Genomic DNA, 22,864 nt, shown 5'->3' with positions numbered 1-22,864 from the left:
TGGTATTCTATCTGTAATGGAGTGGCCAGCGCAGTCACCAGATCTAAACCCCATTAAGCTGTTGTGGCAGCACACTTGTACGTGTGGTACGCAAGAAGTGTCCATCAAGCCAATCCAACTTGTGGGAGGGGCTTCTAGAAGCGTGGGGTGAAATTTCTCCACATTACCTCAACAAATTAACATTTAGAATGCCAAAGGTCTGCAATGCTGTAATTGCTGCAAATGGAAGATTCTTTGACAAAAGCAAAGTTTGAAAGAAAAAAGTATTTCAAATACAAATCATTATTTCTAACCTTGTCATTGTCTTTATTATATTTTCTCTTCATTTTATAACTCATGGTGGTAAATAAAAGTGTGACTTTTCATGGAAAACACAAAATACACACACACACACACACACATATTGGGGGAGTTGAGTTGACACCTGCCACTGTCAGCTCACACTCCGGGTGGTTTTCTTATTTTTTTGGGCGGGAGCGGGAATCGAATTGCCGATCTTGGAACATTGGACAAAACGCTCTACTGCCCGCTCTATACCACTGAGCCACTTCCCCCCCAATTTGTTTGACTGAGTTTGTTTGTTTTATCTCAAAGTACGACTGTATGTCCTCATATGTATATTTTTGTCTTGTTCCTTAGTCCTCTTCTTCTTTTCCTTTCAGCTTTTCCCTTCAGGGGTCGCCACAGCGAATCAATTGCCTCCATCCAACCCTGTCTTCTGCATCCTCTTCTCTCACACCAACTACCTTCATGTCCTCTTTCACTACATCCATAAACCTCCTCTTTGGTCTTCCACCTGGCCTCCTGCCTGGCAGTTCAAAACTCAGCATCCTTCTACGAATATATTCACTCTCTCTCCTCTGGACATGTCCAAACCATCTCAGTTTGGCCTCTCTGACTTTATCTCCAAAACCTCTAACCAGTGCTGTCCCTCTGATGTACTCATTCCTGATCCTATCCTTCCTGGTCACTCCCAGAGAGAACCTCAGCATCTTCATCTCTGTTACCTCCAGCTCTGTCTTTTCCCCAGTGACACTGTCTCTAGACCAAAGAACATTGCTGGTCTCACCACACATCACCTTATCTATCACACATCACACCTGATACTTTCCTCCACCCGTACTATCCTGCCTGTACAAGCTTCTTCACCTCTTTTCCACACTCTCCATTGCTCTGGACTGTTGACCTGAGTACTTAAAATCCTCCACCTTCTTGATCTCTTCTCCTTGTCACCTCACTCTTCCACTTGGGTCCCTCTCATTCACACACATGTACTCTGTCTTACTGCGGCTAACCTTCATTAGTCTTCTGCCTTTACCAATTCTTTATACTTCTCAGTCTTTCAGGAGGTTCATGCTCACAGTTTGTGAGAAATGGTCTAAACAAGGCAGTTACCCTTCAGATATTTTGACTGAAACAACCAAAACAAAAGTTAGTCAGAATTTAAATTATCAAATGCACACTTACTGTTCGTGTTTAATATGAATGCAATGTCTGGTTAGGCTAATATTTTCAGTATACATAGTTTGAAAAATTGGACATTTTACACATCATGCACATCTCTTATGACAGAAAACATGCATAGAAAGCCATATGATGCAACTTTTAAGTTGAAGGCAATCAATCTGGTTGTCGAAGAAGGAAACTGAGCTGCTGCACATAAGCTTGACATCAATGAATTGATGGTAAGACTTTGAGGACGGCAAAATTTTTTCCTGCTGTGTTACATGCCCACTGCCCACTGTAGAAAAAGCAGCAATTAAACATTTTAAAACTCTTTCTGTGTAAATATCTCATGTTACAACACCTTGATGCCTGTGGTCCATTGACCGGTATGGCCTATATATGTACTAACCTTTTTTTCTTTTAAAATTTACTTGGTCTGGCTTATATTCAAGTGTGCGGAATAGTCCGAAAATTACGACACAATAAAAAACAGTTTTAATCAACAATCACTCATACCTTGAGGTAACCATTTGAATTCTGGGTCTTTTGTCATCCAGAAAACAGGTAGCCAGTCGAACAGAGGCCTTCATGGTGCTGTCAGAAAACATGTTGATGGCGGTGGAGATGGTGCCCAGAGTGAACTCTGCCAGCTTAAGTTGCTCATCATGTGAATCCAAAAGCTGTAGCTAGACAATGTCATAGAGGAGACATGATCTGTTACAAGTCAAGACAAACAAAAAATACAACACAAAAGACACTGTAAAATGAACAGTGTGTATGCGTGTGTGTATGTGTGTGCATTACCACATTCTCATTTGGGCTGTACAGGACCAGCGTCATTGAGTCAAATTTGAAGTCCAGCTTAAGTGTATTCTTCAGATTGCCGTTTATCTGGGTCTCAACAACAGCAGCCGTCACAACTGTGTTACCTAAAGAATTATAGCAGATCCGGTGTTTAAAAGGTGGATTCATTAAGATTAAAAAGGTTAAAAAACATTGCTATTTGATAAGAAATAATTTACAAATTTAATTAAGTAATTGGAATGGTCATTAACACATACATGTCTCATTTGAACTGGTCGATATGATAAATTGCTAAATTTTTATGGTCTTGCAAAAGTAATTTTTACAATTTTTTTATGTTTACAACCCAACAAACATAACCACAAGTCCTTACTACTGGCTGGTCCTGTGGTTCCTGAGCCTTGTGACTCTTTGTTTGATATAGAGTCAGAGACGTCCGTAGTTGGAGGAGGTGGAGATGGAACAGCTTCTGATTTCTCTGACAGGTTCTCATTCAGAGTTCTAAGGACAACGGTCATGTCATCCTGGCTGAGGAGCAGCTGTTAAGGACCAGACACACAAATTTACATAACCATAGTAAGATAAGATTATAAGTTAACAGTTTCTGATTTAGATATTCACAATAACACTGCCTCAAATATCAAAGAGCCAAGTGAAAAAGAGAACCAGTCACTCCTTAAAAAACTACTTACACTCAAAGGCATCAGATGAGCAGAAATTTCTATGTCAGGTATGTCATGGTACCAGTTGGAGGATAGATTTCTATCAACTTCTAAGTTCAGACTGACAGGTTTCAAAAGCTCTATCTCTCCTTGAAAGTCTCCGTTTATATATGTTGTCCTGGAATCAGCAACAACAAACATGTCATTGTGGGTAAAACTGTTAATTAAAATTCATCAATATGGCTTGTTGCTCACCTGTACATCTTAAGGTCAGTCAGTTTTACAGTCATTATATCAACAACAGGTGGGATATTAGCATCGTTTTTAAAAGGCTGCTTGGCAAAGCGGTTCTTCACAGATAGGAGACCGAGATCAGCTACAATCACATTGGAGGAAGAGGAAGACTGTGGCAAGAAAATTATAGGTGCATTGAAGTGGACGTTCAGAGCGATCCGAGTGCTCCGTTCTGCCAGCTCCTTCACGCCTGATGCAGCCTTTTCTGCAGCCTGAACTGTCACCTCAGCCAGAGCCTCCTTAGCCTCCTGGAAGTTATTAATAAATGTCTGGGGGGAAAAAAATAGAAAACAATGGAGTAGGTAGGAGAGAATTTAATAGTTAATGAAATTTGAGTATAATAAATACACTACAATTTTAAAAAAGCATTTAAGTTCTACTAGTTCTATAATTAAGTTCTACTAGTTCTATAATTAAAAACTAGAACCAAGACAGTCACAAACTGCAACATTCCGCTTCACCAAAGCTAGTGCCCAGACCTACTGTCACTGATTAAAGCACTAACTTTGATCTATGGTCTTACTCACACTGGGCTTCTACCTCATCTTTCTACCTTATCCGGTTCCTGAGTTACAAAAGTTGATATTTGACCTTGATCTACTTTTCTCAAAGGTAAAGATCATCTTATTTTTATCCTCTTTGCCACCTGAGTAATGTGCTTTTTGTTTCATCTTTCTATCTGCAACGGATGCAAAGAAATGTGGTAGACTAACAGACGAATGGACAAATACCCGAACACTGACAATTACATCACCGCTTTGAAACTGGATGTAATAATGGATTAGGAATATATCACGTTTTTCTGGACACTCAAAGCATTCACAATGGTTCCATTATTAATCCCCCCCCCATTGATACTGATACCACACACACACACACACACACACACACACACACACACACACACACACACACACACACACAAAAAAAAAAACCTAATAAGTCTGACACAAAAATATCTGGTGGATCTACCAAACCTCATGACAACAGTTAAATACCTTGGATTGTGGCAGAAGAAGAATCTTACCAGTATCGAGGAGACAAACTTGTTGAGGAAGATGACCTGGATGCATCCAACAGTAAGTGTGACAGACATGTCAACTTGAGACATGTCCAGATAGCCATCACCCTGTGTCGCATTTGTGTGGTTTATCATACGGAAGTCAAACACCTCCTTATCTGCTATAGATACAGCCTAAGAAACAAGTGCAACACAAGACAGCAATATTAAAATGAACCGAGGTATATATAAAAGATAATCAGTCAGCTTTATAAGTTTTAGTTAGAGGTTAACATTAATGAAGGCCATTTCCTTAGCATACCTTCTGATAAAGAGCATCTTTGTCGCAATCTAATATCACGATGTTCTTCAAGTTGGCCAGAACCTGCATCTCCTCTTTCATCATCAAAACCTCAGAAACCAGACCTGGATAGTTGAGAATGTGAGACAAAGAGAGGTATTTCTTTGTTTTTCTCTCTTAACATAGTTTAAGCTCAGTGTAACTAAAGAATTTCAGTTAATGCAGGGGACAAAAGAAGACACAACAAAATTGATTGATGAAAGACGGACAACATAAGAAATATTCACAAAAACTGAACACATAAGAAATTAATATAATATCCTCTGCATCATGGACTAAAAAATGTCTTACCTTCAATACTGATCTCTGAGATCCTGGCTTTCTGTCCTCGAATGAAAACCTTCAGACAGCGGAGATCAGCTCTGACGTGCCAATTGACCACATCTGCAAACTTTGAATTCTTTGAGCCTGTTGAAATCAGGCGACAAGATATAAAAGGTCAGTAATTAAAGCACATAATGATAGAAAACACAGAAACATGGCGCTTTGGATTGTAAAATTTAGATAAACTGAAAGGGCTTATGTGGCTCAGTTACTTTTTTTCTTGGGTACAATGGCTTCTCCCTTCTTCTCCGTTTCTGCATCTTCCTCAGGGATGGCAGGGAGCTCCTCTACCCCTCCCTCCTTCTTAGTTGATGGAGGAAGCAGGTTGTTGAGGAAGGTCATGGTGTTAAGGAGAGCCTCCGTGTGGAGATGCACATCCAGGGATGAGACAGTCACCTGGTGGGGAATGTGAGGCAGTTAGTGATAACAGAGTGGCAAAAAGACATGGTTCTAGTTCTAGTAAGACTTCCTCACTGGCAAACGTAGCACCTGCTACTTTTGTCAGTGAAGAGGATATAAAATAGCATCATTGCTTATTTGGCATCACCTTATCTTTATTGATGCTCTGTTTTAATAATGTGAAGTTAGGTTTTAGATATGTATTTTACATTATCTTTACATCAATAAATAGATAATGTAACCTGAAAACATTATTAATTATTTCCAGTGGAAAGACAGTAGAGAGCAGAGTGTAACTTTATTGATCGTACGGAGTGGCTGCCATCACCTACGGCGCTCAACTGTCAGTGGTGGGAAGTCATGGCTAGGAAGGCCTTCTTTGTTGGCTTTACATAATTAATTATACAGTATTTTAATGCATTTTCCTGACACACACAGTATATATATATATATACACACACTAACATATATACATACTGTATATATATACATACATACTGTATATATATATATATATACACATATATACAAACATACACATATACAGTATGTATATACTGTACATATATATACACACATATATATGTATACACACACACACACACACAGTACATATATCTCCACCTATATATTTGAATGAGCTCATATGAAAAGGCTCACGCTATCACACTGTCACCAACTCCACTCACTACCCGTCAATCAAGCGCCCAACCAATCAAGGGGCCTCTGCCAGAAGGAATCACGTGAGCAACATGGCGTAAGGCATCTGCTATGTAAGGAGAAGAAATAACTATACATAGACTTCCCAATAATTTAGAGTGTCATAACTATTCCAACAATTTTATTTTTTTTTGCAGAAAATCCAAACAGCGGGAACGACACAGAAAACATTGAAGAATTCTGAGTGAAACTAGCTGGCTAGCACGAACAGTCTTTCCAGCTATGGTTTCCGTTTGGAATGGGACAATCGATGTAGTATACAAAATGCTCCTCAGGCATCTGACAAAAAGGGTCTTTAAGTAACTTCTGTTCAAGCAGTCAGCTAACATGTTTTCAAAATTTAAATCATTCAATAATTAACATTTCCCTCACCTTTATGAGTTGTTCTGTACTGTTGTGTTGCGACTTGAACTCTGGTCCATTCTTATCAGCCTACAAATAATATAATTTTTAATAATCATTCATCATATTGACAAATGGTGAAACAACCATAAACAAAAATTTCTGAAAAGAGTATATTTTAATGATTGGTATCGCACATACTTTAATGTACTCCAGGGTAAGAAGGTCAAGCTCTCTATTGTCCAGAGTGGTGATCAGCTGAACCGGCTTGTCCTCAGAATCTAAACAAGATAGATTTCAAATACAACATGACATGGAAGCGGCTCCAAAGACAAACATAAGTATTGATGAACACTTGTTTTTCATAAAAATTTAAATGACCAAAGTCAACAACTGAATTATAAAGAATGTCTCCTTGAAGTCAAACTGAGGTCAGCCAGGGACCCTACTGACCCATGTATTCAGGGCATTTGAGACAGATCTCTCGCAGATAAGTATTAGATGTCATGTCAAAGGTGCGTAGTTTCAGTTCTGTGCCCAGACCCTCTATGTCCAAGAAGAGCAGTGTTACCTCCTGACCTTCAGACAGACGACACAACTGAACAGAAAACTGGATGAATGAAGATGACAAAGACAGAATAGAAAAGGTAAAGGGGAAAAATTAGGGGGGAAAATGCACATACAAAATTACAGATCACAGTACATATTTGCAAGCTAGTCAGCCAGTTTGTTTTCCCTACCTCAGTGATTTCAAAGTTCATGACAAAGTCAGTCATATTCTTCGTTGATTCATCCTGGAAAACACTTCTTTTTTTGCTCAAGTCTGCATAATGCAGTGGCATGGGATTATCTGGGAAGAAGGGTTTATCACCAATGGGAGAACTAGGAGCATCATAGAATAAATCTTCCTGCGACCCTGAACAGAAGAAAAAACCCAGAAATTGCTTCTCAATTATACCGTGGGTAAACACACTGTCTGTCACAAGGAAATTAACATGATAAATACATGTACAGTGGGACTACATGCAGAATAGAACAAAGAAAGTTTTACCCAATGAGGACGCACTGATGGATTCACACGACTCAAATATAAGTGAGGAGCGGTTGTCAATTATGTTCAAAGGTTTTCTGGGAGTGAGCTGTGGGGTGAAAGATGGCCTTGGCTGAGAAGGAAAGAAAACTTTGTCAGTTTTAAGTATTCATGGATTGATAATCACGTCCTGGGACCATTCTTTCATTCCTACTTTTGTTGTAACAGCCGAAGCAGTGTTGTGTGGAGAACGTTTGCTCTCAGGCAGTGGGATACTGTCAACCAGCTCCAGTACACTTCGGAGTTTAACATCAGAAATACGCAGAGACAGCAGAGGAAGCTTTGCAGACATCTTATACCTGGAAATCATGCAAACATGAATATACAGAGAAGATGCACAAACAAGAGTATATTTAACTCCAATATGTTCAGAAAGGTAAAGCCTCATAATAAGAAAAAGTAATAACAGGATCAATTGGAAAATAATTACAGAATCTTACTTGGCCATGCGAGAGTCTTTGACAACCATTGCCCTGCTGAAAAGAACTTTTAGGTCAACTGGCTCTAGGATGTGGAGTGGTGACTGTTTCTGTTTACGGGCCATTTTCCAGTCAACATCTATCAGACACAAAACAAAGTTTATTTTTCTTTTCATTTTTCATCTCCCTGAGATAGTACGTATATGATTCTTCCCTCAGCACCAAATATTTTAAAAGCTTTGAAACAATGTCTCCTGATATACAAATAGCCCTGCAAAAGTTAAACACTGGCATTATTTCAATACAATTGTCTTTTTATATATCTTTATTATATTGTACATATGCACCCACAATGTCTAATAAAACGAAGTGATTTTCAATTTATAGCTTGATACAGTCTCATGATATTTAACATCTATTCTGACTTGTGACGAGTGCATGGTGCCAAGTTTGAACCTGGTTTGCTGTAAAGGAACTGCAGGCTGCTGAGCTGAACATCGAAGCTGTCGTACGCTCTGGACATGATGTCTTCAATGTTGCTAGAGATCACTGACAGCTGAGGCAGATCTTTCCTACTTAGACTGGACATCTGAAGATGTGATTTTCCAAAGGGAAAAAAAAATCATATTTCAGCTAAAAGAACTGTAGCACCAGATTAGGTTCTTAATACATTCTCAGGCGTTATTTTTGGTCTGCACTCTTTCTGACCTTGAAATGTCCAAGATCCAACAGTAAGATGTTCTGTGTCCCATCATAAAAGCCAGTTTGTGGAACGATGACATAGGAGGCCTTCAAGTTCAAATTCAGGTCCAGAATCTTTTGTGTTTCGATGACGTACAGTAGACCTAAAAAACAAAGAGAACTCATCAAACTTAGCCAGAATTTAAAAAATAGCTAGAAAATAGAGGATTAGAAAAGTGTCAAATTTGCTTTGAACAATTTCTACATATCCCTCCTTGATAATTACATACACCAAAATGGGCTACATTACATCATGTGATTGTTGGACAAAAAAAAAATACAGTTCACAGGAAAAAATCAGTCTCGAGGAAATTAAGAGGAACATCAAAAGTCAGCGGAATCAGCGGCTCGGTCAAAAGTAAACTCGAGTGAAAATGATGAGAAATAAACGTAAACTTCCTCATCAGAGATAAAAGGCTTAAAATCCACTCATAATACTGTATATGGGTAATATAGGGCTCAAGGACATATCTAATCAATCAGATTTTTGTATTTTGTGACACTGCATTGATTCTGTGATACATACTTGACATAAAAAAGTCAACCTTCCTGACAGAGATTTTATACAAATGGTGTGCTTATACAAAAAACATATAAAGATAAACAACATTGCAATATCTTTATTTGTTAAGTGGCTTGTAGTTGAATGAACACTAAATGTTTCTACAAGAGTGTGCAACTGACCAGTGGCTGTGCGATCTCTAAACTGCTCCAGTTTCATGAGGGTGGCATTGGTGAGCTCATCTAGCTGCAGGTCATCAGGAGGCATGAAGAATGCTGACATGCTGTTTACTGTTGCCTACAAATAATAACAAAGCAAAGCGTGTACTTGATATTCAGACCCTTGAAGTTTTTTCATGTTCTGCCATGCTCACTGGAAAACCACTCACAGCATCATAGATGATTTCTAAGGGCTGTGATTCCGCATGAAGCCGCTGGTCAGCACTCTCATCCAGTGGGTTGGTCTCAAACAGGATGCAGAGCAGTGGGGTCCCTGCTCCTGTGGCTGCCTTTCGTGATGACAGAACGGTTGGTGCAGGCCGGTTAATGGCCAGGCCAGTGACTTCAAACAAACTGAGCTCGGCTGTGACTCTGATCAAAGGGGGTAAAGGACGTAAATGTCAGTGCTAATGGTATGATCCTATGGAGGAGAAACACTATAATTGTTGGAAATAAAATGGACTTTGAAGTTCTATCCGGTTGAATTAATAAAACACCTGACATGTAATTGCTTTGGAGCCTGAGAAATGAATGATACCTTCTCTTGTAAACACATTTCTGAATTACATGAAAAATTTAAAAAGTTAAACAAACTTGATGGCTTGTGCTCCGGGCCTCTGTGTTAGGGTGGATTTGAGCTCTCCAACGGTCAGTTTGATGATCTCATTTTCATTCTTGTTTTTGATGGACAAAGACAGCCTCTCCATGTGGAAATTTACCTTCATGTCTTCAAACTAGAATGACGTGACATGGTATATACACATAATACAATGAGAAAGTGTCACATTGTTTTGTTTTTTGATGTCAGTAACATTGTTTAAAATGTTGGATTGGATTGTTCATTAACTGGTGGGAGTCAATGTGAAAATAACTCACATCTTTTGGCAGGTTGGGGTTAGTAGGAGTGTCGCTGTATCCAATGGCAGTGTAAAGCTTAGACTTCTCAGCAGGGGTTAACAGCTCATCAAACCCTGAGACAGAGAGACAGATCGAGAGAATAAAAGAAACAACAACCTACTGTCACAAAAATATAGTGGAGCAGAAAATTTTTCTCTGCCTGTACACATGTACATAATAGCGAGAGGGAGAATAGCAGGCACCTATTTCGTGCTGTGCCCCACGAAGTAGCTGGGACAGTGCCCCAATGAGCACTGCCGAAGTGCCTTGCTCAAGGGCACCTCGGCAGTGCTCAGGAGGTGAACTGGCACCTCTCTGCTGCCAGTTTACACTTTGAAATTTTTGGTCCACGTGGGCCTTGAGCCGGCTACCCTCCGGTACCCAGCCCAAGACCTAATGGACTGAGCTACTGCCGACCCATCTTAGATATGATTGTCTTTTCTTCTTACGTTAATATCCTAATTTCTACACCCTACCTCCAGTTTTAACATCTTTTGGTTTTGTTTCAGGCTCTTCTCCCCAATTCCAAATCCAGCTCATCCATCCCTGAGACTGCTCCTCCTCCATCTTCAAACCTGGACGATATATGACCAGGCCTGCCTTGCTTGCCTGGGAAGGAACGCAAAACGGTTTATATATATATATATATATATATATATATAAAACGTACGTGTATGTGTGTGTGTACGTGTGTGCGTGTGTGTGTGTTTTACCAAGTGTCCAAATGAGATCTTGCCCTGTTCAGACTGGGCCACATTACTGGCCGATCTAACAGATTGTCATAACGACGGCGTCAGAGCGGAGGCATCATCCACGCCCCGTAACATGTGATGCTCTTTCTTTTGGCGCAGCGGCTCTTGCATCGCGTAGAGTTACGTTACTGATAGTCAAAACTGATGGGTGTGTTTGGGGCTGTTCAGACTGAGGAGCCTCTGTCCAAATGCAAAAATGCAATCTGTCTTGCAAAAGTCAGCTTTCTTATGGTATGTGACTGCTCATATACCATAAAAGAGCCGCTTTCAATTTAGATGTGCTACAAATGGGATTTCGCCTGCTAGTCTGAATGCAGCCTAATATTTTATGTACCTGTTCTGTGCTGATTTTTTTTTTTCGCAAAGTAACTTCTTTTCTGTGTCAAAATACAAATGGAGACATTTGAAGCACAGAATATGTGATGTGATGTGATATGTATGACAATTACAATAGTGTAGCCATGTAGATTTATGCTACAGTAAACCCTATCTAGTAAGTGAGAGAAGATCTTACCTCCACCTCAGCCTGCTGTCTGGCCAATGTGATGTTGAAAATATCCAAGGTCTTCTCTGGCTCCTGAGAACAGATACAAAGCAAAATGATTAGAGCTTTCCGCAGCAATGTGCTGATCCACACTGGGATTAATTGATTATCAAATGTTAATTATTAACTGCATCAGAAGAACATGCTTACACAGGAGGGAAAAGTTAGGGCTAAAAGACCTTTAGATGTAATGTGTTTCTAAATACATCAGGTTCAAATAAGATTTGGTCAATCCTTAAGAGGACTGAGTAGTAGATGTAGGAAAGTAATAATGGCTCGAGACAAGAGTAAATGCATAACTGAATGGGTATTAAAAAATACATATATTTGACAATAGGTATTTACATATTAAATTACACGACATTAACATTTCATGAACTGATATTCGGTAATGCAGTACACAAGGCGATTGCCAACAAACAGCAGGCCTGAGACAAACCTTCAACAGCAATACCTTCACAAATACTGTATATCCTTAGAGAAAATTTAACTGAACACATTCAGATGCAAAGGAAAACCCTGTTGTCAAATAAAAAGCGGTAAGGCGGAATGCTTACTTCTTTTTATTTGTTAACGCCTTAATATGCTCAAAGAATATAAACATACTTTTGCCTCTACCCTCACAACAGCTTCCATTTCTGTCAAAGCATTAGCAAACAATATTATCAAATACAGTCCATCAAAAATGTATGTTTGGTGAAGAAATTTATGATTACTTAGATCATACAGTTAATAATTTTATCTGTATGATCTCAGTTAAGCTTAATAGGAGAAATTAGGGTGGTAGATGGGACATTTTCATTTTAAAAACATTTACATTTATCCATAACTCAACTAGATCCTACTGAAATTCGTTCTCACATGAATGTCAGTAGGAATAATATAGGGAAACCAGAATTTTATCTTCCCCCTGTCCAACCTGCAGTGCCTTGAGGAGCTCATCGCTAGGTTTCTTGCTGGTGATTTTGGATTTGTAGAGCTCTCTGTAGCGTTTAACCATCTGCCGGTGGCGGCGAATGTGCTGCCATGACCACATCTGAAGACGAGGCTTCACGTCCACCTCCAGGACGGCCGTGATTACATACATCCACCTACAACAAGGGGAAATACACGTAAAAGTGATAAAATGTTATAAGTCAATTTAGTCATTGACCCAAATGATATTTAAAGATCAAATCAAAATAATCTGTTTTCTGACCATTTATGGGCATTACTGCTAACGTGGACCGCAGGTTTGTATTTCCTGTATGGCAGATTGCGTGACATCATATCCACAGAGCCCAACAACTCCAAGATGCTAATATACTGGAAAGAGAGGAAGTCATGAGCACTAACAGGAATGTATTTATCATCACTGATTTTCGCTCATCTTGACCATCTCTCTGTTCTTCTCTCAAAACACTGTAACCAGGCTCTGAAGTCAACACACATACACCCCCCACACACACGCACACGCACCTGGGGTCTGTTGAGTTCAATTGCCACCTCACTGAGATTGACCATTAGATCCACTTTGGGAGATGAGAAGTCAATATCTGACCTGGGATTCATTCGCAGTTTAGCATCAGCAGAGATGGGACGAAAAACTGTGGGTCACCAAGAGGGAATACATAATGTAAAGAACATTTTCAAGCTTGGAGCAATGATTCTTTAAAAAACATTGCATCTGTTCATACTTTTATGCTTGTATCAGAACAAAAAAAATAACTGCAGTTTTATGGGGGTTGACAATTGCAAAAATGTTTTTCTTGAGCAAGGTTAGCCTTTCAAAAGCATGCGTTGTGACACAGTTCTAGGATTCAAAGTCAGAATACATTCAGTTAAAACATGTTGGTGGTATACTGTACTAGCCTGTTATTTATATGCTTCATTATAGGTTTGCAGTGCCACCATAAAACATTACACCCTATTCCATTTTACACCCTATATACATAACACTGACTCATGCATGTCGAATAACATGTGGCTTTAGGTGGGTTTAATTAAGTGGTGTAGACAGTGAATTTCAAGGTACGCATAAGCAATAAAAGCATAACAATGTAAATTAAATATCACCATGGAACACTCACTGAAATCATAGTTGACAGAAATAGAGTTTTGGATTTCCATGCTGCTCTGAAGATATTGCTGTAGACACAAGAAGATAAAACATTTTTATTTTTTTCCAGCAGGTGTGGTGCCATTACTCCATCTGTTTTGTTTTGGGATGAGATAGAGAGTTCTGAAGGCCACAGAAGCTTCTAAATTCTTTAAAATATTATTGATCTTGAAATGTTTTACTGTCATAAACATAAAACATTCGAACTCTGAATGGTGTGTGCTGATGGTTGCAACATCCCCAATAACAAACATAACTTACCAGAGCCTGATCAGCACTGAAATTGGAGAAGAGTACTGAGTTGACATTCCAGTAGGCAAATAAACTGTCAAGTTGAACCAACTTCGAAAAAAAAAAACAGAAATTAATTAGAGGCATGTACATCAAACAGCAATTAGATGAAAAAGAGACAACAGCAATGAAGGGAGTTTGGCTTGTGGCCCAACCCTATTGAATTGCTTTTCAGAACAACAGCAACTTTCTTACTTTGAAGAAAAGCCTGGAATTCTCATCCAACAGACTTGGATTCCAGTTTTCATCAGCTGTCTATGAGGGCAAAGAATTAGAGTTGTAAATGGGCCTAGCTCAATTCAATACACATTCAATTCAAACACAGCAGTCAGAGACAGCAACATTCCTGACCTGCTTTCACAGGTCAGGGTCATTTAAAAAAAGACCCATGATCCAATATGTAACTGGTGCATTCTATTTGTCATTAGGTTTCCCAGATGTGTACCTAAAAAGGTATGAAAGTGAAAATGTGACCTTGACCTACTTTTTCAAGGTCCAAATTGTGATCTTACTTTCATCCCCTTGCCTCCCTGAATATAACTCCTTTTTTTTCCTCTTTCTATCTTATCCGGTTCCTGAGATAAGTGTAAAAATATCTCAGGATAGACAAGGCAGTCAGAGACTGCAACGTCCCGTGACTTACCCTGACCTACTTTCAGGGTAGATCAGGGTACCCTGAAAGAAGTACCTGACTAGTGCATAGACTAGTGCATATGGAGAAGACCATAGATCAAAGCTAGTACATAGATAGATCAAAGCACTAACTTTGATCTAGTGTCTTACTCACATTGACCTTGTCCCTCGTCTTTCTATCTTATCCGGTTACTGAGAGTACAAAAGTTGAAATTTAACCTTGACCTAGATTTCTCAAGGTCAAGGTCATAATCTCATTTTCATCCCCTTCGTTGCCCAAGCAATGTGCTTTTGGTTTCATCTTTTTAATCCGCAACCGTTGCGAAGATATTGGTGAACTAACGAACAGACAGACGAACAAACGGGCGAACACACGATCTCTGACAATTACAATACATCACCGCTTTGAAGCGGAATGTAAAAATTTTATTTGTCAAGAGGCAATTGAGGGCACTTAGAGCAGCAGTATTACAAGGACTAGATTGGTGGGGAAAAATGCAAATTCAGTGTGTAAAAAAGATCGAAAACAAGACTCCAATACACAAAACCATTACTAAAATACAAAATATGTACAGTATAAACAGGTATTTACAATGAGGTAATGTATATATATATAAAATGACTGTAGAAATTATATAAACTCTAAAGATATCCAGAGAAGACTCTTCATAGTGTTGAAGCATGTACTGTATGTGTGTGGGGTATAACCAAGTTACTTTAAATTACAACAAGTAATTACAAGTTTGACAAATAGTCAAAGCTGAAGAACAACTAAATTGCTCAGTTTAGCATGACATTACAAAACATTACCTGAAGACTGAGTTCTTTAAGTGACACTCCAAAAGACAAAGGACAGTTTGGATTTGTGACCTGAACAGAAGACAGGTTAAAAAAAAGGTTGAGTTGATCACTTACTGCTTACTTGTCAAACAAGTAAGACTTCATTTGTTATTCTTGTGCTGTATATCCATGCTTCAGTAAGGTAATTCAAGCCTGAATACTCACATCATCTTCATAGCGTACGTGAATGTTAGAGATCTTGACCTGTACGTTTTTGATGACCTGAGTGACAAGCTTCTCCACAAAGGTGTCCTGCTTTTCCAGACTGGGGTTCTCTGTCAAAACAGACATGTTCACTTCTGACCATCCATCCATTTCCTTACAAACAAGACAATTGTGATTGTCTTGTCCACTGATGCACCTTGCGGGTCAGCAAGGTGGATCACTGGCTGGACACTCAAGCCACTAGACAACCACACAACACTCTATTCTCTTGAACCTGGTCTCAAATTGGCTAATAATATGTCAAAAATTTGTTGAAAATGTAGTGGGAAGCAGAAATATGTTGTGAGTTTGCACACAGAGTGTTTGCTGCATGCACACAATGCCAGACCCTGACCTTGCTCAGCAGCCTTCAGTTTTGTCTCCTCTATCCGCTGTAGCTCCCTCTGACGGGCCTCTTGGAGCTGCCGCTCTTCCTTTTCTGCATCATATTTTATACCTGGAAGAAATTAGATCAATGCAAATGATGGTGTTTTGCTGCATGTGGTTTTCAAATAATGAAAAACCAATGTGGCTTTCAATTAAGGTAAAACTCGAATTTCCAGTTTTGCTAAGCAAACCTTCCTATGTCTGTTAGTCAGTCAGTCAGACAGACAGACAGACACACACACAGACACAGACAGACACACACACACACACGCACACGTTTCCCGAAGGAAATTGCACATATCCACTGCTCAGGCATTACATAACGAATAAATACTGGATAAACACCAGGAGAAAAAGAAACACTGACATCACAGGACATACCACAAGACATACACTACACTAAACAGTATAAAATTAAAATATAAACAGTATAAAATTAAATAAAATCCATTCAACCATGTGCTGACCTCGCCACCTCCCCCCCGCTCCTCCTGAGAGAGTCATTATACCCCCTGATGGCACTTGGCAAGTGCCATCAGGGGGTACATCTTATACATCTTGTATAAGTATTTACTTGATACAGATGGTGATCTTACTTGCTGTGGGGACTATGAGTAAATAAACGCCATCCAGTGTTGCTTCTACTGACTGGGTGTAGAGGTTCTTCCAAGGAATTTTTAGCTCCAACCGTTCTGACCACAAAAACAGCACATGAAGTTAGAAAACCTTGTTTTGTACCAAAGACAAGTCAGCAAACATGTAGTCAGAATATAATCTCACCTATATGACCGGCTCTCACTTTGAAAGGAATGTCAAGTTCACTCTGCAAAAGACGAACAAAAAAACCAAAACATCAGTCACCATCACCAGAATGTATATGGTTTCAATTGCCTATATTTGTATTTAAGTGCACTTACCAAGGCATTTTCCTTTATTTCAAGATTTCTCAGAACAACATCACCTGTGACAATGATAAGGACATTTGTTTATTCATTCTTATGTAAATTCTAAGATAACATAAATTGTCATGGTTTGTTGCTCACTGACACAATTCAAGCTAATGAGAAGGTTCCATTACTGTGACAGCTACTGACAAAATGTTGAACTGAAACAGCTAGTGAGATTAGGTTAGTTGTAGGAAGTTGGTACATGTTTCGAATAGTTTCGAAATCTCTCTTTTCGTCCTGTCCTTTACTCGGACAGCGCACCGCGGAGAGACTCAGCCTTGCAGGAATGGTAAAAAGCAAAGACGCAAGTCCAAACCTGGCTGTGTGAAAGGGTGTGACCCGGAGCAGCCCGGTTCTCTGACACCAGTATGAATGTAGGTTATGGAGCAAACACGAACCACGTTCGTTCGTTCGTTAACCACAGGTTATTAAAACAGTCGAAAATGATTTTTAAAACAGATTTACGAACACATGAACTAACATTTGCCTGCATTCCCAGCTAGACAACATGCTGGGACTGACAGACTGACACTGACAGCTGAGGCAGCCTGTCACACACCGATGGTGGCTAAAGTCTGTTAGCCCAAGCAAGCTAGCTTAGCGAGGGACAGTGTACACAAAAAAGGACCACAAGAACTTCAGTTACCTCCCCATATGCCAAGTTTTAGCTGCGAGCTGTCGAGGTTGACAACGTAGTCCCCTAAAAACCGGTTGAGTACATCCACCACGAGACTTTCGAAGACCATTTTGGCGTTTCTCTCATCTATCTGTCACCATGTTTACATTGACAGCGTTAGCTTTCCTGAACGTTAGATAAGGACGTCCCTCTGTGGGCGGGGCTTTGTGCGCGGGGCGGGGCCTCGTGCGCGACGCGGAGCAGCGCTCTGAGTCTGTAGCGGGACAAAGTCGCTCCTGGTCTTCAGGATCATGCTTGTTGCTTTACGCTTGTTTTATTGCCTTTATGGCTTTTATGCTTTTAAGTCTTTTAAAATTCTGTGGATTTCTCCTGAAGCGTTTCTGTCTGTTATTATGGAGGACAAGTTGCTAAACTTTCTGATGAAATTACGACATTGAGTTAAAATGAGATCGTTGTTTTGGCCACTAACAATGTTGGTACTAAATGGGTGTACAGTATTGCTGCACAGTCAAGATCGCAGGTGAGAGCCACCGGGCTAAAAAAATAAATCTAGCAGTGGCATTGTTTGGATTGGAGCCGTGGTAACATCAAAACTGTCCATTGTGTTTGCCACTTAGTTAACACCGGATCTTCAAACTGAAACATTATCAGTGTACCTTGCACATACTGTAAATTTTAATCATGATTTTCTTTTAGTTTTTTATGCAATGTCTTGTTTTTATTTGTTATTTTATTCTCTGGGCCTTGAGTCCGTAATAAATTTTATCTCTATCAATCAATCAATCTATCAATCAATCAATCAATCAATCAATCTATATCTATCTGTCTGTCTGTCTGTGTATCTATCTATCTATCTATCTATCTATCTATCTATCTATCTATCTATCTATCTATCTATCTATCTATCTATCTATCTTGCCTATATGAATGAAACTTGAGAAAAGAGACTGGAGGAAATACTCAGCATGGACTGAGGATTACGCTCTTAACTGCTGTTGTTATTTTAATTGTTATTTATTTTCCCCTCAGGGGATCACTTAAGTACTCTGATGATGATTGTAATTTTAATGGTGACATAGTTGTTGGAATAAATATGTTATCCACAAATTCAAAAACAGCTGTTTTCAGTAAGTTACTTTTCAATGACTAGTGTTTCATTTATTCAAGTGGGTAAACTATGAGTAAACTGTATTTTACAGCGCTACAAAATCAACCAAATAAATAAAATCAGAAGAACTAGATTAGCTAAAAGTTGCTCTATGGAAGTAAGACAGGAATAATAAGGCATAAAAAAGTAACAATGTATGCAGAGAATAAAGTAGACAATTAATTGAGAGAAAATACAAATGAGTGACAATACAGTGAGGAAAACAATAGAATCCCTAAGAGAGAAGTCATGCTTAACAAACATAGATACAAATTACACTGACTGATTAAATGTATTACAATTATAACTATATAGTGCATGCATAATACAAATACTGATCGTTTTTCCCCAGTTATTTTGCTGTATAAAGATTAATAGAAACCGCCAAATTGTTATATACCACCCAAACACATTATTAAATTATTTATTGTGTCCCTTTATCGGACATTTTTAAATTGTACTACTTGTAATAATTATCTTAACATACAATCCTGTTGTCATTATGTGCTCCCATCATTTTTAAGTGTGAGTAACTGAGACAGGGGTTTGGTAATTTTTCCCATCACTGTCCCTCTTTTCAGGGTTCTCCTTGCTGGTTTATTCACCACTCTTATCCTGAGCTGCAGTTCCAACATATCCTCGCTGCTGAGCTCCGTAAAGAAAAAATCTTCATTAAACACAGGATGGCGGGAATTCTTTATGGTGGCAGTCTCTTGTTGTTGCAGCCTCCCTGGGGTCAGGCACAAATTCACTGAGCAGTTCAGGGCTTGTCGGTCAGAATCATTCCAGATGCCTTCCACAGACACCACACGGACTCTGACTGTGGAAGTAGATGAGATTGTGTTGGTGGAGGATGTGGATTGCTCAGCAAACAGATGTACTTTTCCACCACCTTGCATCAAGAGGATGTGTTCACACTGAAATCTCTCCTTGCACTGCAGACCATCCATTGAGAGAACAACAGGTGGCGCTAAGGTGGACACGCTTCTCCCTAAGCTTGGAGGGCAACTGGGAGATGCTGTTAAGCTGTTCACCTCCCCCTTGTCCCCCCATCTTCTGTTCTCCCTACTGTCAATTAATGAAGGGCAAGATATCGCTCCTCTGAGGTGAGATATTGATGAAATGCTGCTGGAGGATTTTGCATTGAAAGTGGGACTGAGGGGAGAGGAGTCACTGGAAGAAGCTGTTTCTCCTGTCTCTGACAGACTCTTGCAGAAGAAAAGAAGAGACACATCTACCCAAGTTTTCTTGGGCAGGTTTTTTTCCTTTGCTGTCCTGGGTGTTCCAGGAGGAAGGCTTTTATCCAACATGTAAACAGACCGCTTTGAGTGAAACAAAGATTCTTTCCGTCGAGTGTTGGGGGGCTCATATGTGCCTGCCAGACCATAGCCCTCTGCAGAAAATGGCAAAGGTTTCTGTGCAGCCTTCCGCGCTCCACCAATTTTCATCTTTTCATCCTTGACATTGTCATGTGTGGTGTCTGAATAAGTGCTGCTGTTGGGTATCCTGCTCCAACCATGCAGGGAAAGTGTCAGCTTGTCTGCTTCCAGCAGTGGGCTCCTCTTGCACAGCCGTGGGGGCAGGAAAAAATCTGGTATCTTGTTTGGAGTGAGGATGTTGCTGTGCAGATTGATAGGGAGACCGGCTGTAGAGGAGAAAAAGTTTCTGTCTTCACTCTTCCCTGTGTAACGACTCAGCTCTAGAGGAATGCTCTCCACGCTCTCCATGATTTTCCCAAAAAGCCACATGACTTTGTTCAGATGATTTAATAAATGGTAGTAAGCCTTTCCAAACGTCTTTATCTTTGGCAACAACAATGAAGCATAAAATAGATGTGAATCAATCAAACAATATACGGAACACAACAAGAAAATGATTTGTTCAAATGTTAAAATGATCAATATCATATTTCTTACCTGCTCAGGTTTTGTTGCATTGATCTCTAAAGAATGGTCAGTATGAAGACGACTGGTGTGCCGGCGAGAAATTGTAAATGTGAGTGAGTGGGTCTACGTCACAGGTCTACTGCTCCCACATGTGTCAGAAAATAGGTTTTACACACACACACACACACACAAACACACACACACACACACACACACACACACACACACACACACACACACACACACACAGTCAGACAAGCATAGCGTTTCATGTCACTCAATGTGGGAAACAGTGCATGTGGTGATCAAAAATGTGTTCTGACCATAGGATGTCAGCTTTTGTTAGTTGACATAATTTAGTATAAGTGAAGATGTGAAGACAGTCCTTGTCACAAAACAAAAAATGAAGGGCTCTAAATTTTACTTGAGCATAGAAAGTGTATACAATGAATAAATGTAAAATATGTACACGTGTCTGATATCTGAGGTAAAATATTCAAGAACAACCTTTTATAAAGGTAGTTTTTTTATAGATGAAATTCATCATAAAGCACAAACAAAATGAAGTCTGATACGAGGTGATGATGACGTGAGCATGATCTGCTTTTGAAGAGCTGACCTCTCTTTCAAAGGCATTTCAAAGATAGGATTACCCCAGGCGTAAAGACAGCGCCCACTACCTCAAAGCCATCACCATCTTCGTCACCGCTGACCTTTAAACAGCTGCCACACCAAAAACGGACGTGATGTCTGATGGTAGGTATGTGATGATGCTTTTGATTGGTGGGTATTCTTGACTAAATCGAACTGATGTTTGATATAAATCAACTAAATCACTGAGGAAGCTTTTGTTGCTTTTACATTAAACCTTAAAAGACACACACAAAAAAGAAATACGCCATGACATCATCTTCCTAAATTATTTTCACTCAGAAATTACCAGAGTATAAATGAACCAGTTTCTGCCTTTTGACTGTCACTGATCATTTTCTTCTCTGCCTTGGTTTTATTTATTTTCTTCTCCAGATTTAATCATTCTAATTCATTAATAATGTTAAAAATTCACATCACACATCCTTTAGTTTTCTATGCAAGCTTTCAATGACTTTGACTTATTTTTGTGCCTGGAAAATAAGTGAGTCTTGACGATCTGTGGATTGGCAGAGTCAGTGTGTGGATTAATGTCTATCACATTTAAGATTATTACTGAAATACTGTTTTCCCAGGATTGAACAAACAATCCATAGGATGCCTCCAGCTCATTCAGAATGCAGCAGCCAAACTGCTTACATGTACATGTAAATGGAAATTTGAACATTACATGCCTGCAGTGAAAACACTTCATTGGCTCCCAGTGTGACACAGAATCACCTTTGAAGTCCTAGAAGTGGTCCATGAAGTGCTTAATGGTTTGACTCTTCCATGAATGTCTCACTAGCTCACTGATTATAACCAGATCAGGTCCCCCAGGACATCAAGTGAAGGTCTACTAGCTGTACCTAGCATTACATCTAAAGCTGGAGAGGTTGCCTTTAGTTACTGTGGTTCATTCCTGCTCATCTGAGCTCATCACCACAGCTGTGTGCACCTTCAAAAATGAACTCAAAACTCACATATTGGCCCAGAACTATATGGTAAATACGGCTGATTTATTTATAAAGTTTAATCTTTGTCTTTTCACTTTTATTTCTAATTATTTGGCCACTTTTATAAAAGGTTATCCTTAAATATTTTACCTAAGATATCAGATAAATGTATATATTTTACATTTATTCACTGTGTACACTTTCTATGCTCAAGTAAATCAAGTAAATCAAATACATTTGATTTACACACACACACACACGCACGCACGCACGCACGCACACACACACACACACACACAGAAGCTTTCATTAATTGGAAAAGCAAAATAGTTTGCCATTCCCTTCATTGGCTTTACATCCCCATCTCGAAACATATCAAGAAAGAATAAGGTCGTGTCACTTCACTCTAAGAATGTCCTTCATTCAAAGTCTCAGCCTCATCTGTTACGGCGAAGGAACTACTTTTTGGTTTTTTAATGTTCACAATGTGTTCAGTATGCAGATGAGAGAGCATGCTGCCAAAGTGAAAAACTCTTGGAATGGTGTGAGCATTTTAGCCACAAGAGGGCGCACATGGCCCATATTTTCTATTGCAGTGTATCTTCAAACGTTTATTTAGTTCATCAAATACATAACATCAGTGAGATTTCATTCTTATTTTTGTAGAGCATTATAATAAGCTTTATAAATCTT

General features: G+C 39.3%; 2 protein-coding genes across 2 annotated transcripts in view; both read right to left on the bottom strand.

Moving 5' to 3' along the window:
• The window catches only part of vps13a (vacuolar protein sorting 13 homolog A), a 38,874-nt gene extending 21,166 nt beyond the window's left edge, over positions 1-17,708 (bottom strand). The window contains exons 1-37 of the mRNA XM_068309886.1: positions 17,562-17,708; positions 16,886-16,929; positions 16,749-16,791; positions 16,565-16,660; positions 15,937-16,038; positions 15,543-15,652; positions 15,348-15,407; positions 14,100-14,159; positions 13,875-13,955; positions 13,585-13,642; positions 12,974-13,101; positions 12,714-12,820; positions 12,435-12,606; positions 11,486-11,548; positions 10,696-10,828; positions 10,199-10,293; positions 9,917-10,056; positions 9,493-9,694; positions 9,287-9,401; positions 8,570-8,706; positions 8,318-8,450; positions 7,883-8,000; positions 7,597-7,741; positions 7,404-7,515; positions 7,093-7,268; positions 6,806-6,962; positions 6,554-6,633; positions 6,383-6,442; positions 5,104-5,287; positions 4,859-4,975; positions 4,529-4,632; positions 4,234-4,401; positions 3,168-3,475; positions 2,943-3,090; positions 2,624-2,789; positions 2,251-2,375; positions 1,963-2,132 (exon numbers count right to left, since the gene is read on the bottom strand). Coding sequence (XP_068165987.1) covers positions 1,963-2,132; positions 2,251-2,375; positions 2,624-2,789; positions 2,943-3,090; positions 3,168-3,475; positions 4,234-4,401; positions 4,529-4,632; positions 4,859-4,975; positions 5,104-5,287; positions 6,383-6,442; positions 6,554-6,633; positions 6,806-6,962; positions 7,093-7,268; positions 7,404-7,515; positions 7,597-7,741; positions 7,883-8,000; positions 8,318-8,450; positions 8,570-8,706; positions 9,287-9,401; positions 9,493-9,694; positions 9,917-10,056; positions 10,199-10,293; positions 10,696-10,828; positions 11,486-11,548; positions 12,435-12,606; positions 12,714-12,820; positions 12,974-13,101; positions 13,585-13,642; positions 13,875-13,955; positions 14,100-14,159; positions 15,348-15,407; positions 15,543-15,652; positions 15,937-16,038; positions 16,565-16,660; positions 16,749-16,791; positions 16,886-16,929; positions 17,562-17,661 — 4,517 coding nt within the window. The 5' untranslated portion in view covers positions 17,662-17,708. The remainder of the gene's footprint in view (positions 1-1,962; positions 2,133-2,250; positions 2,376-2,623; positions 2,790-2,942; positions 3,091-3,167; positions 3,476-4,233; positions 4,402-4,528; positions 4,633-4,858; positions 4,976-5,103; positions 5,288-6,382; positions 6,443-6,553; positions 6,634-6,805; positions 6,963-7,092; positions 7,269-7,403; positions 7,516-7,596; positions 7,742-7,882; positions 8,001-8,317; positions 8,451-8,569; positions 8,707-9,286; positions 9,402-9,492; positions 9,695-9,916; positions 10,057-10,198; positions 10,294-10,695; positions 10,829-11,485; positions 11,549-12,434; positions 12,607-12,713; positions 12,821-12,973; positions 13,102-13,584; positions 13,643-13,874; positions 13,956-14,099; positions 14,160-15,347; positions 15,408-15,542; positions 15,653-15,936; positions 16,039-16,564; positions 16,661-16,748; positions 16,792-16,885; positions 16,930-17,561) is intronic.
• Positions 17,709-19,199: 1,491 nt separating this feature from the next.
• LOC137592550 (C2 calcium-dependent domain-containing protein 4C) lies at positions 19,200-20,426 on the bottom strand. The gene has a single exon (XM_068310814.1). The coding sequence runs from the start codon at positions 20,424-20,426 to the stop codon at positions 19,200-19,202; it is 1,227 nt and encodes a 408-aa protein (XP_068166915.1).
• Between the last annotated feature and the right edge of the window lie 2,438 nt (positions 20,427-22,864).

Source organism: Antennarius striatus, chromosome 3 (genome assembly GCF_040054535.1).
Source record: "Antennarius striatus isolate MH-2024 chromosome 3, ASM4005453v1, whole genome shotgun sequence".
Lineage (NCBI taxonomy): Eukaryota > Metazoa > Chordata > Actinopteri > Lophiiformes > Antennariidae > Antennarius > Antennarius striatus.
This window is presented reverse-complemented; position numbering and strand designations above follow the sequence as displayed.

Bases quoted from the DNA above. Each gene is read 5' to 3' on its own strand.
- LOC137592550 (XM_068310814.1), bottom strand. From the start codon at position 20,426: ATGGAGAGCGTGGAGAGCATTCCTCTAGAGCTGAGTCGTTACACAGGG.